This window comes from Lathyrus oleraceus, chromosome 5 (genome assembly GCF_024323335.1).
Source record: "Lathyrus oleraceus cultivar Zhongwan6 chromosome 5, CAAS_Psat_ZW6_1.0, whole genome shotgun sequence".
Classification (NCBI taxonomy): domain Eukaryota; kingdom Viridiplantae; phylum Streptophyta; class Magnoliopsida; order Fabales; family Fabaceae; genus Lathyrus; species Lathyrus oleraceus.
Window position 1 is genome coordinate 522,186,634 of NC_066583.1, and position 16,092 is coordinate 522,202,725.

General features: G+C 35.0%; 1 protein-coding gene across 10 annotated transcripts in view; it reads left to right on the top strand.

Annotated features, from left to right (window-relative positions):
* Window positions 1–218: 218 nt before the first annotated feature.
* The window catches only part of LOC127086004 (uncharacterized), a 98,169-nt gene continuing 82,295 nt past the window's right edge, over window positions 219–16,092 (top strand). For 4 of the 10 annotated variants that reach the window (XM_051026632.1, XM_051026637.1, XM_051026639.1 and 1 more), the window contains exons 1-2: window positions 220–375; window positions 728–1,147. In XM_051026632.1, coding sequence (XP_050882589.1) covers window positions 322–375; window positions 728–1,147 — 474 coding nt within the window. In that variant the 5' untranslated portion in view covers window positions 220–321. Of the gene's footprint in view, window positions 376–727; window positions 1,260–1,328; window positions 1,769–16,092 lie in introns of all 10 variants that reach the window. The other 6 variants (XM_051026641.1, XM_051026636.1, XM_051026646.1 and 3 more) reach the window with 5 other exon arrangements.

Here is a 16,092-nt window from a genome sequence, read left to right on the forward strand (position 1 = left end):
GAACTTCTAATTAAAAAAACGATGTCAAACAAACAATTTTTTTAAATTTTTTTAATAACTCAAAACAACACACCTAATAGATCTTGGAAAAAATAAATCTTAGTAAATTGATCCTTTTTAGACACATAAACTTATAAATTAAACTAAACATTTAAAAAATAAATTAAACTAAATATTTAAAAAGTAATCTGGCCAACCAAAGTCTCAATGTCCTTAATGTAGTTTTTCTTTTCATTTACTTATAAATAGCCCAATTCACTTCCATTTCAATACATCTTTTCACATTAAAACAATTTCCCCACAAAATCATAACATAAAGAAATGACACAAAAAGATGTTTTGTCTCTCCTTCCTTTTATCATGTTCTTGTTGATTGTAAGTTACTAACTTTGCATCCATTCTTGTATCTTTTACGTTTATATTTTTCATCATTTATTTATCGCAGTCTATCATTTCTCATCTTTATTTGATTTGATTTCATCATTCACTTTCAATCAAGTTGTTCTATTTGATTTGATAAAATAATGTTTTCTATGCGGTAATGAAATTAAAAAAATTGTTTTTCTTTCATTTTTATTTCACATTTTGTATTCATCTGAAATATATAATGAATGCGTCTTACCTGCGCAACATAATGTGTCTCATAAAACACATAATTTTGTTTTTATAGTCATATATACCATCTAAAAATAACTCACTAATATCCATTTATTCAATTGTATCGTAGAATGGACAAGGAAGCTTTGCCCGATATATCAAACTTCAACAAGAGAATGTAGAAGAAATACAAGCTGACCAACCTTACCTTGATGGTTGGCTCAAAAATCCATTGAAGAGTCAAAAACACATTGCTAATTCTAACCAAGTTTATCTTGATGGATGGTTGAAAGATACACGAGCAGAGAAAACCAAATCCTCCCAGGACTCTGATCAAGTTTATCTTGATGGATGGTTGAAAGATACCAGAGCAAAGAAAGCAAAAGACACCTCTGAATCCAACCAAGTTTATCTTGATGGATGGTTGAAAGATACTCGAGATGAGAAAGCAAAATCTACAGGTGACACCAACCAAGTTTATCTTGATGGATGGTTGAAAGATATCAGAGCTGAGAAAGAAAAGTCAATATCTAACTCCAACCAAGTTTACCTTGATGGATGGTTGAAAGATACCAGAGCAAAGAAAGCAAAATCCACCTCTGAATCCAACCAAGTTTACCTTGATGGATGGTTGAAAGATACCCGAGTTGAAAAAACAAAACCTACAAGTGACTCCAACCAAGTTTATCTTGATGGATGGTTGAAAGATATCAGAGTCGAGAAAACAAAACCCACCTCTGACTCCAAACAAGTTTACCTTGATGGATGGTTAAAAGATACCCGAGTTGAGAAAGAAAAATCTACCCCTGACTCCAACCAAGTTTACCTTGATGGATGGTTAAAAAATACTCAAGCTAAGCAAACAGAAACCATGTCTGACTCCAACCAAGTTTACCTTGATGGATGGTTGAAAGATACTCGAAATGAGAGAACAAAATCCACCCCTGACTCCAACCAAGTATACCTTGATGGATGGTTGAAAGATACCCGAGCAGAGAAAACAAAATCCACCTCTGATTCCAAACGAGTTTATCTTGATGGTTGGTTGAAAGACACTCGAGCTGAAAAAATAAAATTGCCCTCTGACTCCAACCAAGTTTACCTTGATGGATGGTTGAAAGATATCCGAGCCGAGACAACAAAATCCACCTCAGACAACAATCAGGTTTACCTTGATGGATGGTTGAAAGATATCCGAACCGAGAAAGCAAAATCCACCCCTAACTCCAAACAAGTTTACCTTGATGGATGGTTAAAAAATACCCGAAACTAATTCATATCTTTGTTAATCAATGTCTATGTCATTTTGAAAACTTTTCATGTTGTTCCTATGTTTTTAATATCTATGTTTTGTAAGATCTTATTTCTATGTATTAAGTAAGATCTCATTTGTGTACTAAACAAGTTATCTTTTCAATGAACTGGTTGTTTGTGTTTTAAAATAAACTTTAATTTAATTTGATAAAGATTGAGTTGACCTCTCTTTAGTTTTTTCAACTTTGGTAGTTGTTTGTATAAGCGCTATAAGAAATATGCAATTATATTTTATTAATTCAATATGTTTATTCTTAAAATAAATAGGGGGATAGAGATTAGTGAGAGATATCCAATTCTTAAACATTTAAGAAGAGGAGATATCACGACTCTCAAAATCTTAGAGTATAATTATTCTAAAATTATTATGTGTGATTGGTGTGTTATTGTCTTTATATTAATTGTGTTTCTTTAAATAAATATCAAAAAAATTTATTGTAAATAACTAGTTTATATTATCATGCGTGATGATTCCAGGGGCTGAAACTTTCCTATCTTTTTTTTTCTTTCTATTTTCTTCCCTTTTTCTTTTTCTTTCTTTTCTTCTTTTACCTATTTTCTCTTCCAACAACATAACACAAAAATTAACAAGGTTAGAAAAATAAAAATTCACTATGACATAAAAATAATTTCTTACTGATGGGTTGCCTCCCATCAAACGCTTTTTTTTTACATAACTAGCTTAACAATCCATGTCTAAGGTACGTCAGGCGCGAGGGATACCCTCACGCCTGTCACTTCCTTTCTCATCGTTCCTTTGTCTAATTTTTTACCTTTTTCCTCCGGATGGTATAAAGTATCCAAATTATCCACATAAGATGCCCAGTCAAATACCTTGAAAACCACATTCCTTTTATTTGACTTCAAGATAAGTTGACCAGTGTCCACATCAATCTTTGCTTTCTTGGTTGCCAAGAATGGACGTCTAAGAATAACAGATCCTTCTGAATCTCCTTTTGTATCATGCACTACAACATCTATAGGAAACAATAAGTCATCCACAGATACTAATATGTTGCGTAAAGTAACAATCGATTGAGTAATAGACGATTCAACTAGAGTGAGAGTCATGTTATTCAGTGTGATCTCACCCATTTTTAATTCTTTGACAGTTTTTAGTGGCATGACATTTATGTGAGACCCCAGATCACATAGAGCATGCAGAATATTGAATCCACTGATATTACAAGAAATAGTAAACTTACCTGAGTCTTTTAGTTTAGGTTGTAAGGATTGAGGTTTTACCATATCATCATTTTCGGTCATGTTTACATGTTCCTTGATCCTTTTCTCTTTCGTCCCATTTAGTAACGCCTTCATAAATTTACCTGAGTCTTTTAGTTTAGGTTGTAAGGATTGAGGTTTTACCATATCATCCTTTTCGGACATGTTTACATGTTCCTTGATTCATTTCTCTTCCGTCCCATCTAGAAACGCCTTCATAAATTTAACAAACTTAGGCATTAGTTCTAAAATTTCATGGAATGAAATACTTTCCTGGAGAGTAACTAGAACTTCCTTGAACTTTGCAAACATTCCCGCTTCATCATCTTGAACCAATTTCTTTTTAATTATCGGGTACGGTGGTTTTACGTAATCTGGTAAAGGAGGATTTGGTTCAATCAAGATATGCCTCTTTGTTCTCCTCCAAGGAGAATTTTTGTCTATAAGTTGATTAATGGTGACTCCTCTTTCCTCTTGGTCACCTTGATTGGTACCCTCCTATGCCTTAACCACACATTGTTTAACTATCTCATCCTTATCCTTTTCAGTAATTGCCCTTAAACCTATATTTAGGGTTATCATTCTTATGGCTATCAATGGTGTTACTGGTGAATCCTCCACTTGAGCTTGGCAAAGTAGCTACTTTTCTGGATAATTAACCAATCTTCATCTCCAAAATTTTGACAGACGCATCCTAGTTTCTACTCATTTATTCATGGGTCTTATTTACCCTATCAAATCTACTTTGAGTGGCCTTAATGAAATTTTGCGAGGTCTCTACCAACTATGATGGGATTCCTTTGAAACAGAGCTTGTTGACTTTGTTGCATCCCTTAGTTAGCATTTGAATTTTGATTATTATTCCAACGGAGTTTTGGGTGGTCTTTTCAACCCAGATTGTATGTGTTTGAATACAAGTTATTTTTTAAAAAATTAGCGAATTGGACCTCCTCACTTGTCTCTTCCAGTGAACACCTTTCATTCGCATGTTCTATTCTACATAAATCGCACCCAAGTGCTTGTACCTAGCCTACATTAGCTTTAACTAAGCTGCTTCCAACAAGATTTTTATTTAATAATTCAATCTGAGCTAAAAAAGCAGTGTGGGTATCAATAGGTAACATACCTTTAGGTGTGCCCACAGTTCCCATCTTGACCGACCTTTCATTCTTGGATCGGTACTCCTTCATACACATCTTCTCAATGAGATCTTTTACCCGTGGTTCATTCATTTTTCAGATAGTACCTCTCGTAGAAGCATCCAATAACATGTGAGTTTGACTCTTGAGACCTTTAATGAAGTTTTGCATCTGCACCATATTATTCATGTCGTGATTCGAATCTTTTCCAAGAGTCATAAAGTGACTCAGTTTCCTGCTGCACAAAATTCATAATTTCTGCTTAGCGCTCGGTAAACTGAGTAGTAGTGAAAAATATTTCGAGGAATTTATCCTTTAATTCCTTCCAAGTATGTATCGTTCTATTCAGAAGGCAAAGTAACCAATCTTTCTCCCTTCCAATTAGTGAGAACCCAAACAACCTCAATTTAACCTGCTCTTCAGTGGCATCAGTTGGTTTGCACATTTAAGTTATTTCATAAAAGTGTGTAAGAGGCACCCATGGGTCTCTAATCGTGTTCCCATCAAACGAATTTTCTCTCAAACCTTAAAGCACATAATTTTTAATATCAAAGTTAGCAGGGTCTACCAGCACAAACCCTCTTGATAAGTGTCCTTCATCAGTTAATTTATAATAATGCCCCATAGTTAGGGGTTGTGCAGCTTCCATTAGAGCTTCTTCTTTAGAGTCAGAAGAATTTGATAGTTGCTCTTCTTCTAGTATTCCTCCTTCCAGAGCTGCTTCTCTAACTGCTTTTCTGAGAGCACGTGTAGTTCTTTCAATTTCTAGAATCAATGGTATTAATGTTGATCCTAAATTGTGCATACACAAACAAAAAATACCTCAATAGCACTATGATAAACAAGAAAAAAAAACTAAAAGACTAAAAAAATTAAAATTAAAATTGCACAAACATCGCCTTGTTGAAAAATCAACAGTCCCTGGCAACGGCGCCAAAAACTTGATGACTTCTCGATAAGTGTATTGATATTGTCAAAGTAATAAAAAGATCGAATCCACATGAATTTCCTTCAGGCAAGACAAAATGTGTGCAATTTATAGAAAACTAGTAAAAATGGGGGTTTTCGAGTTTCAGTGTGAAAAGTAAATAAATAATTAAACAATATCACGAAAACGGGCATATTGTGTTCTAGAATCCCCTATTCCTCTATTGTTGATGTTTTATGTCTTTTACGAATGGTCTTATCACTATAACACCACATCGAATTAACAAAATCACTATAGCTGATCCCTCGCGAAATAACTCACTAACCACTACTCAGAGCTTTCTATCCCTAGTCTTCCAGCGTAAGCAAGGTTAGGTGATGTATAAAACATTAATTCTCTATGCCACTACTCAGGGTCTCCTATTCCTATTCAACCAGCGTAAGTACAACAATTTCCCTAGGTCCAACACATATACTAATAGTCAATATTCCCTATGTGCTCAAAATCAGATTAAAAGAGTATCTCACATAAAAGGAATTATGAACAAAAAGCAATTGAATGGAATTATAGTTTAAACGGTTCTTACAATGGTTAAATCAACATAGATTCCAATAATATAGAAATAGGTTCATCATAACACAACCTAATATAAAAGAGCTTAGCTACTCATAATGCAATTAAAAATGCCATAATTGATAGATGAAAATAACATGTGAAATACGTTGAAGTAATGGCCTCCAATAGCTTCCAATGCTATAAAAATCACCACTTGTGCTCTCAAAATCGTGCCTAGATCTCCCAATTTTGTAACCCTTGTGAAAGTGCAGAAAATCCTCTTTTAAAGGCGTTAGAATGGACTAGAACGTGTCTAAAAAGCCCATAAAAAGTACTTATCACGCGCGTAATTCCTTGTATTGCGCGTGTAATGCTGCTTTAAAGACCCCATCGCGTGCAAGATGCTATGTGAAGGTGCGCGTGATTATTCCCGTGGTTGCACGGTTTTGCTCCCCTTTTCACTCAAATTTTCAATAAGTCCACAATTTTCACACTTAGCTATTTTTTCCTCATTCTTCTTCATTTTATCTCAAATTTCACTTATTTTTCTTTGATTCTTCGACTAAATATATGCAATGACAAACAGTCATCAAATACATCATCATTTCTCTTGATTAGGTATGTCCATAGCTTCGTACTATGATCATCGATAAATGTGAAAAAATACATATTGCCACCAATAGAATCTACTTTCTTAATTTTCCCATATGATGCTTCGCTTGCATACATTCTTCATAAATTTCAGCTAGTATGTTGATCGATGGCAGCCCCGTTACCATTCTGTTCTTTTGAAAGTCTTTGAAATCTCTAAAGTTGAGATACCTAAGACGATAGTGCCAAATCCAATATTGTCTACTTGTTACAGTAGCAAGATATTTATGCTCTATAACCTTCAACTCAACCTTAAAGGTTTTATTGGAATCCATATGCGCTTTAAGGACCAAGACTCCTCTTACATCCATAACCCGCAACCCCTTGTCTTCCATGTGAATCTTGTAACCCTTCTCAAGAAATTGGCCAATACTCAGAAGGTTACATTTGATTCCCTAAATGTACAAGAATTTATGGTCAAGGAATGTCCATTATCCCTTCTCATGATTAAAACATCATTGATCCCATTGAACATTAGAGTGGTGTCATCCGCGAACTTTACTTTGTTCTTCATGGCACAATTGATTTTGGCACACCAATCCTTTATTCCCGTTATATGTGTAAGACCCCAATTTTGGCCCTAAGTTCCCTCATGGCCCATAACATCTCATATCATGGCCTCAAGGATCATTGCATGCCCTAGCTTCCCTCCTAGTGGTTGGGTATCTTGTGATTGTAATTTTTGATCACCAAGCATGTATTGCATTGTATGTCATTTCTTTACATATGTTTACTAACCCAAAGTACAAAAATATTGTCATCTAACCTTGTTGCTTGCAGATGAAGCAAACTAGGTCAAACCAGTTAAAATCAGCCATTGAGCAATGGATGGTGACCATTCTTGAAGAATTTGGGCACCATGATCATTCATCATGAGTTCATATGGCTTGTGATATCATTTTGGATCAAGATCTCATGTGGAAGAGGCTTGGAATTCATCAGAACATGGCTCAGTCAACCAAAACCCTAGAAAAATCAACTGTGGTCAACTGTGCATTTAATCAGGGATTTGAAGGTGTGAGATGGTTGGAAAAGTCTCATTCATGTCCATATGAGCCTCATTTGGTATTTCAAAGATCATCATTGAAGAATTTGAAGTCAGACAAAAAGTTTCCCAAAATGGAAATGACCTGTAATTTTCACCTGCCCAAAATGGAAAGTTTTTCTCCCCAAAATTACATGTCCAATAATGCTTCAAATCAAATTTTGCCCAACATGAAAGTTGAAGATCTTGTTCTCACCTTTCCAAAAAGTCCAAGAACTTGAAATTCCCATGTGTGGTTGGCAAGATATGGTCCAATCATTTTCTAAAAATGCCTAAATTCAAAGTGGCATAACTTTCACATGGAATGGCCAAATTGGATGGTTCTTCTTTGAGCAAACCACATTTCATATGAAATTTCATGATGCATCATTACATTTCACCAAAAACCTTCACATAAAAAGGTCATTTTTCAAGTGGACCATTTAAATTTTAGTGGGAAAAAAGTCCAAATTTCAAACTACATTGAATTTCCACTTGAAACCAATTCCAATAGCTTCCAAATATGATTTATGGCTTGCTCAAAGTGAAAAATTACTGTTACATTGGTTCAATCCATCCAAGGGCAAAAAGGCCAAATTGCATAAAGGAGCTCATTTCACTAATCACCAAATTTTGCTAATCATGATTAAAGGGTGGATTAAGAGCATGTATAAAAGCCTAATTCTAACAGAATTGAAGGAATCAATAATCATTTTTTAGATCCAATCACAAAAACTCAGAAATTCTCTCACTTTTCTCCATTTTTGACAAAAACTCTTTTGCATCAATTCATCGATTTTTCACTAATCTTTGTGCTAGTTCATTGTGGATTCATCATTTGCAGGAGATTGTGGAGTTCTGTTTGTGGAGATTGAAGGGAGAATCGTGCTAGAACCCTCACTGTTGCAACATCAAACTCCAATGGCAGTTGCAAGATTCACCTTCCTCATGCACTTCTGAGCTGAACGAGCATCACCAGTCACCTTCATAACCATTATACTTCATCTGTTTCCACAAATCAAGGCAAAAAACGCACGGATTCGAGCTGCATTTCAAGAAGGTAAAAATTTCGAACTCTTTAATTCACGCAATTGCCATGCGGTTTAGATAGGTCTTTGAACATAGAGTAGTTTGGTGTTTAAATCATGCACTTTCATGGAGTAATCGTGTAGATATCTTGATTCAAAGTTTGTATGACAAAACAATTCTTGAGTGGATCTTTATGTACATTAACTTCTAGACAAAACCACGGCCATATCTATGATCTACGTGGAGAGACGGAGAGAACGGTATAAGATTTGTTCGATTTGGTTGAAAAATGCTCTTCACGAATTCTGGAATTGAAGAACAGTGACGAAGCTCAAGAATTCTGGAAATTTCGCGTGTTGGATCCGTTTCCTCATGCTTCAATTTTCAAAACTTGTTTCCCGCGCGCTTGGACGAATCACGTGACGCCACTGCATTAAGTAAAACGGAGCGTTTTGCTCCCTGGCCACACAAATTACGAAATTGCCACAGCAAATTTAATTAATTCATTTTAGGTTCTAAATAATTATTTCAATTTTAATCAATCTTACAAAATTCATAACTTAATCAATTTTAATCCAAATTAGGTGGGAATTTTTTTGTTAGATTCAGAATTTCCTCTAGTTTTTTTTTTGGCATAGTAGTTCAAGTTGTGCCTGGTGATTTTTTTGGATTGGCTTAATGATCTTTGACATGTATGCCATATATGTATGTTTCACTATATTGATCATAAAATAATCATGCATTATCCAAAATGAATGAAATTTCATATGCTTGTTCTTGACTCATGCCTGGTGATTTTGATGTATAATTTGTAATTTTTGGATCCCTGGATTGGTAGGTATGATATAATCTTTTTGAGTGTGACAATATGTGTCACACTATGCTATGCTGTGTTCATGATTTAATTTTCCATGCTTACACTAGGCCTATGGCTCTGATTTTTTGCATGAGATACCTTGCATATGTCTAGTTTCACCCTGAATTTTTGTGGGAATTGTTGATACATTTCCTATTTGATTGACATTTTTGATTGCTGTTTAGCATTTTTGGATTGTTTCTTGAGTAGCAAACTTTCATATCTTGTGAAATGCTCATTTCTTACCATATGAATGTGAAATTTGGTGGAGTGTTTCTTTACATGTATAGCTTCACAGTGGCTTTGGTCCCATTCATTTCTCATTTGTTGTCACTGTTTTACAATTGATTGAAGTTGACACTTGTTTTGTGACCTAGTTTAGGTTGATTTTTGCATGCCATGACATGTTGAATTTAATTCCCATACTTCCCCTTCTCCAAATGCTATGAAATTTGATATGTAGCTCATTGGATATGTTCTGTTTGAGCTGGAATTTTTGTGGAATTTATTGAGATGTTTTGATATTTGTTTGATTGAAATCATTCTGTTCACTCATATATGGTTCACACTTGCTTACTTTGACCTAAATTGTGCATAAAATGAAAATGGTGTATTGTTTTGATATGAGGCCAATTGGATCCTCTTCTTAATTGAATTATCTTGGTTTTGATCATGTTTCACTTGCTGTTTTAAGATTTTTCCCTCCTTTGGACCCTAGGCTTGTCCTAGTGGTCTTGTTACTCATGTTTGAGTTTGACTTTGACTTTTCAAGTTAAGAAGCAAAGTGCTTTAAAGGAATTAATGCAAGTTGAATTGTTTCATTTGATTATTGTGAACTAACTTGTTTGTTTTGTAGGGGGCTTGATTCACTTGAGCTTTGTGCTATGCACATATTGTATTGTTTGATTGTACATTGGTTGTTGATTCTTATGTTGTTGTTTTGTTTATGTTGGGATGTTGATTATATTTGATTGATTTCAGGTACCCTTAGTTGCTCAGTTCTCTTAAGAACTTGCATTGCTTTGCTTGTATAGCATTTGCATTGAGGTATAGCACCTTCTTCTTCATGTAGTCTGGAAGACCTGGCTTGTTATTTAGCCAGGCAACTGTCTGAAGTCCTCCTTAAGAGGCAATGTTTGTGATTGTTTATGTTTGTCCCCAAGCAGGTAAAGTCCTTCTAAAGGCAATTGGTGGATATAAGAGATATGTAGCCTATCTCCCACTATTCTGTGAGTCTTCTCCTTGCTCCCATTACATGGTTGTAGCATTGGGATCCAAGCCCAAGATCTATCGAGTCTAATTTGTGGAGAGAGTTCCCCTTTTCTGAACTCCCACACCTTCTGATATTCAATGCTCTCCCTGACCAGGGATAAGAGTGATGAGGCACACCCCTCATACCCTTTCATCTGCTTCACCTTAGCCCCTCAATGGCAAGGTTAAGAGCAATATTAACCCTATTCCAGTTGGCTTTAATGCCTCACCCTTGTTTGAGCCTGATTGCTTGGTTATAGTGTGTGATAAATGACCTTGCTTGATTATTTGCTTGATTCATATGTACATGATTACTTGAGTTTGCCATTGTGCATGTATCATCATTGATTGCCATTGTGCATTTATCCTCATTGATTGCCATTAGTGCATGATCATTTCATTTGTCCTTGTGACATTGATGTTTTCCTATTGAGGACAACTGTAAGTCCATTTACTGCCTAGTGTTCCCATGACATGGAAGGGATAGAGTGTAAGACAACTTCATTGGCCACTCATATCCTCTTTGCTCTTTGATTGAGCTTGTTGTTGTATGTGAGGATTCATTGTAAGTCCATGTAATTTGGCATTTGTTTTCCTATGATCATATGTGGAGGTTAACCTAAGTCCAGATAGATTGGCAGTTGACTTCCATGTTTTGTTTTTGTTTTTGCTTTGAGGAGATTAGAGTAAGACCATTTATTGGCATCTGACATCCTTATTTTGTTTTGCCTTTGTGAGATTGGAGTAAGACCATTTATTGGCATCCGGTATCATTGTTTTATTTTAGGAGATTGGTGTAAATCCATTTATTGGTATCCGGTATCCGCCTTTGTGTGAGATTGGAGTAAGACCATTGAGTGGCATCCGGTATCACCTTGTATTTTATTTTACTAACTTGCTTTGTTCCTCATTCCAAAGGACGCCCTTGAATCATCTTCTATATGATTTCAAGAGGTGAACCTCTAGGAAGTTTTACACCCCATCATCCATACCTCTTGTTTCAAAACCCCTTTTCACATGGTTGACTTTTCAAACTTGTATATACATGTTGTGCAAACATTCTCACTTCTTTCCAAATTAGAAACTTGGACCTTAAGTCCTTGACTTTCCAAACTTAATTTTTGTAAATACTTCATTTTGAATTGACTTTAATCATACTTTGACCATACTTTGTAGATAATCCAAATCAATTAACTTCACCCAGTCAAATGATTTTGTGGCTTTGTCCATGTTTGTTAAGTTTTCATACATTAGCTATAGGTTTGATTTACCCTAGTTGGTTGATATTAATCTCACCTATTTGTCCTTAGTTGATTGAATTGTAAGTCTTTCTTGCTTATTATAGGGTTAACCCCTTTCTAGCAAGTTGAAGCTTTTCTCACATGGTGGACTTGTTGTTTCTTAAGGTTGAGTTTTCTCCCGTGGGTAACGTAAGACCTTAGAGCTTGTGTTTAAAATTGAATTCACTAATTTTTGGAAATCTTTTAGCCGAACTACGGCGTTTTGATCCTTACCTTTTATGGAAGGTACGTAGGCAACGGGTTCATCCGTTCGAACACAAAAATAATTAACATGTACATTCTTTTCTCATCATCCCATTCATGTTTGCACAATATGTCAAAACAAATAAACATTTTTCTTATACAACAAGTGTGAAAAGGGTTCCCTAGGAGTACCTAGGACGTGATGGGTGCCTAACACCTTCCCATTGCGTAATTTACCCCTTACCCCGATCTCTGATCTTTTCATTGGTTTTCTACGTGTAAAACTTCTTAGGCTTTTGTTCGCTTTTTAGCCAGTCCTTTGGATAAATAAAAGTGCGGTGGCGACTCTATTTACTTGTATACTTTGCTTATGATTTAATCAATAGATCATATAGCGACGAATACACCGCTACAATATGGGTTGAACAAACCAAGTCCAAATACCACTCCTCACTGCATTGAACTCCTTTCAAACTCATCATGGCGTCTTCCTCTTCATGCAATTGGTTAATCGTATCATTCAACCAGCCTATTCAACATTCGTTGAGTTGTTGTAGCTGTTGTCCCGCAGTTGTTTGCTGCTACAATTCCCTTCTTTGATCATGACCAAAAATGTATTCTCTTTATCAAACTCTTATCTTGCAACCTTGGCTTCATCCCCTTGAGATTCCTTCTTGTTCAAATTGCATTCTTTTGCAAACTGGCCAAACCATTGATACTTATAGCACTACTCCTTGCTCTTGTCAAACCTCTTCCTTCTACCTCTAAAGTTGCCTTGACCACCATGTTTGTTGAAGATGCTCTCACCCCTTTGACAAGTCAAATTATTTGAATTTTAGGACTCTCTTCCACCAAAATTATGAAAATTCCCTTTGCTTTTCTTGGGCCATTTTCCTTTCGATCTCTTGTCCTTCTCATTGAAACGAGCTTGCAAAGCGATCTCCGCCTTTGCCTTAACGTTATTCCTCTCTTCCATCCTTTTATCATGAGCCTCGAGAGAACTTTGCAGCTTCTCTTTACTCATCATCGTGAGATCCTTTGACTCCTCAATCGCCACAACTATATTGTTAAATCTTGGTGTTAAAGAACGCAAGATTTTAGCAACAACATATTGCTTCGTAATAGTTTCTTTGCATGCCTTCACTTGATTCACCAACCGGGTGATTCTCATTGCAAAATAGTTTATTGTCTCCTTTTCCTCCATTTGAATCAATTCAAACTGGTGTTTGTGAGTTTGTAACCTCGCCACCTTTTCCTTGTCAACCCATGCACATGTTTTTTCTAAGATCTCTCACACTTGCTTTGACGATTCACAATCACCAACTTTCTTAAAATTGTCGCCATCAACACATTGATGGATCAAGAGCAGCACTTTGAAGTATTTCTTCTTCTCTTTCTTATGTGTTTTTTTTTGCACCTCTGTTGCATTTTGAATAAGAGGACTAACACCATTCTTGATTACTTTAAGAACATTTTGGTAGCCAAACAACATCTTCATTTTCTTGCACCATTTATCATAATTCTTCGCATCAAGGATATGTAGGTTTGCAGGGATTCTTTCATTGGAAATATAATTCATGTTGTACATTAGGTGTTTGTGGATCTGAACCAGACTCTCGATGTCAAATGTTGGAACAAGACACCACAAGTTTGATGAACTATGGTGGAGATACTTTGGATGTAGAGTGTGAAAGAGGAGAATTAAGGGTGAGAGATTATTATTGCATTAACCTTAGATGAGTGTGCATTCTAAACATTTATACAAGAGATACAACACAATTGGGAACTGAATTGACCAAGTAAAATAGCAGGAAAAATCAAAATATTGCGCTTGTAATCGGTTACACAAAAGTGGATAATCGGTCTCAAGAAAAGGCAAAGGTTCATGTGTTTATTTCCATGCCTTCTTCAATATGTTACCTCAAACTTTAAGAAATTTAATAAAAATACATTCAAGGACACCTTATTTTTAGTTCATATGATCATCCATGTACCTTGAAATGCAATAAAAGTCCAAGTACACAAGTTTATTCCAAGAGGTTTGACCAAAAAGTCAACATTTGAAGTCAAAGTTCCAAGGATCACAATTCCTTCAATCCTCAATATTTTTGAATGTTTCTTTTTGCATATGACTCTTTAAATATCCTCTATAACTTCTCTTTACATTACAAGAGCCAATTATACATGGAGGATCATCAAAAGTTTGAAGACATTATAGGTCATTTGTGGACCTAGTGAAATTTGACCTATTTTCAAGTGACTTTTTCTCAACTTTCAAGGATTATAACTTCTTCAATTTCCAAAATTTGACGCTGACTCTTTTTGAAGAATATCATATGTGATGCCCTCTACAAGTTTTCTTCAAGGATCAAAGTCAAATTGTGCTTGGAAGACCATGGAATTCTTTGAGACATTATGGGTCATTTTTAGCCATCTGGGACTTAGAATTTTCCAAGTTGCATAACCAAATTTTTGTGCCAACTTTAACATGCCATAAATTTATGCTCAAGCATCCAAATGCAACCTTTCTTGACACATTGTAATCTTTGATATGATGTCCAAAAATTGCAAGAAAAATGAGATCAAAAAGCCTCTTAGGCAAGACGCCCCATTGAATTAAACATGGTAACTTGGAACTGAAGAAATCATCATGTTCAGAATTTTGAACTTCACTAATCCTTAATTACAAGTCAATTTACCACACGTTTTGGACCTAAACATGATTAATCAAGTCTTCAAAAGTTAAATGAATCATTTAATGCATAATTTGGCTGAGTTTTGATGGTTTTACAAGTCACACTTTTCTCACATCATGAGCAAATTCGTTTTGCACGAATTGAGCATCATTTGGCACGTATGAGATCACCAATCACTTCCCTATAAATAGAGCAATATATTTGTCTTATTCCCAAGCTTTGGAGAGCTAAAAACCCCCTGCTCCACTATTAAACATTTATAGAAAATTGAGCTATCGTGTTTTGATTTCTAGCTTGTTTCAATTCAATTTCTTGATTCAATTAGAACTTTCAGTCTCCTATGAAGATTTTGCAATAATTCCCAATCTGTAAGACCTTCTGAAGTGCCCTGACCAGATCAAGCTTCTTCAACCTCCGATCTTCATTTGGACAAGGTAGTTTTGAGCATCATTTGAACTCAAATGAGTTACCACAATGTAGTCCTTCACCCTCTTATGCTTTCCCCTAACTTATCTGGTGTTGACTGATAATGTTCATCATTTAATTTTACTTTTTGTGACTTGCTTGTTTCTAAAACTTCTCTGAAATTCTCCATACTCAATTTAGATAAATTAATTTTGAGCATTAGGTTGAATTCGTGATGAGGAGACGATCACATTGGTGGTAGTCTCATGTTCTTACTTTGTCAAATGATGAAACTCCGATGAGGGATTACCGAAGAAGATGAATGGATTTGTTTCAGGCCATCTGAGTTGGCTATCCATGTTGGCATTTTGAAATGTTTTGATTGGTCCATTTTGAATGTGATTCCATGTTTTATTCTAACTATTTTCCACCATGCGCCCTAGCCTGATAGTTGTTGGATTTGCCACGTCAATTAATGAGGTCAGATCTAATGCCTCTATTTTTTTCTGTTTTTTATTTATTTTTTATTTTTTTATTTTAAATTGCATTTTCTTTAAAAATTTATAGAAAATTCATTTTTTATCCAAAAAAATCCCAAAATATTTTCTAAAATTTTCTTTTTTTTTCTTCATCTGATTTTTATTTTTCCATATTTTATTTTCTTGGATTTCCTCTTTTTCCCCTTGTTTTAATTGGTTTAAAAATACTTTTATGCATTAAAAATATTTGAAAAATTTATTTTATGTTTCTTATTTTATCTTCAACCTTCCATAATTTTCTTGGCCATTTATTTGGTATTTTAAAGGGTTTTATGGATTTTTTGTTTTATTTGCCTTTTAAAATTCATTTAAAAAATATTTTGATGCATTTTATTTTATTTTCTTTCATTTTATGCTTGTTTGACCTTTGTTGACTTCTGTTGACCTTGGATCTTAGCTA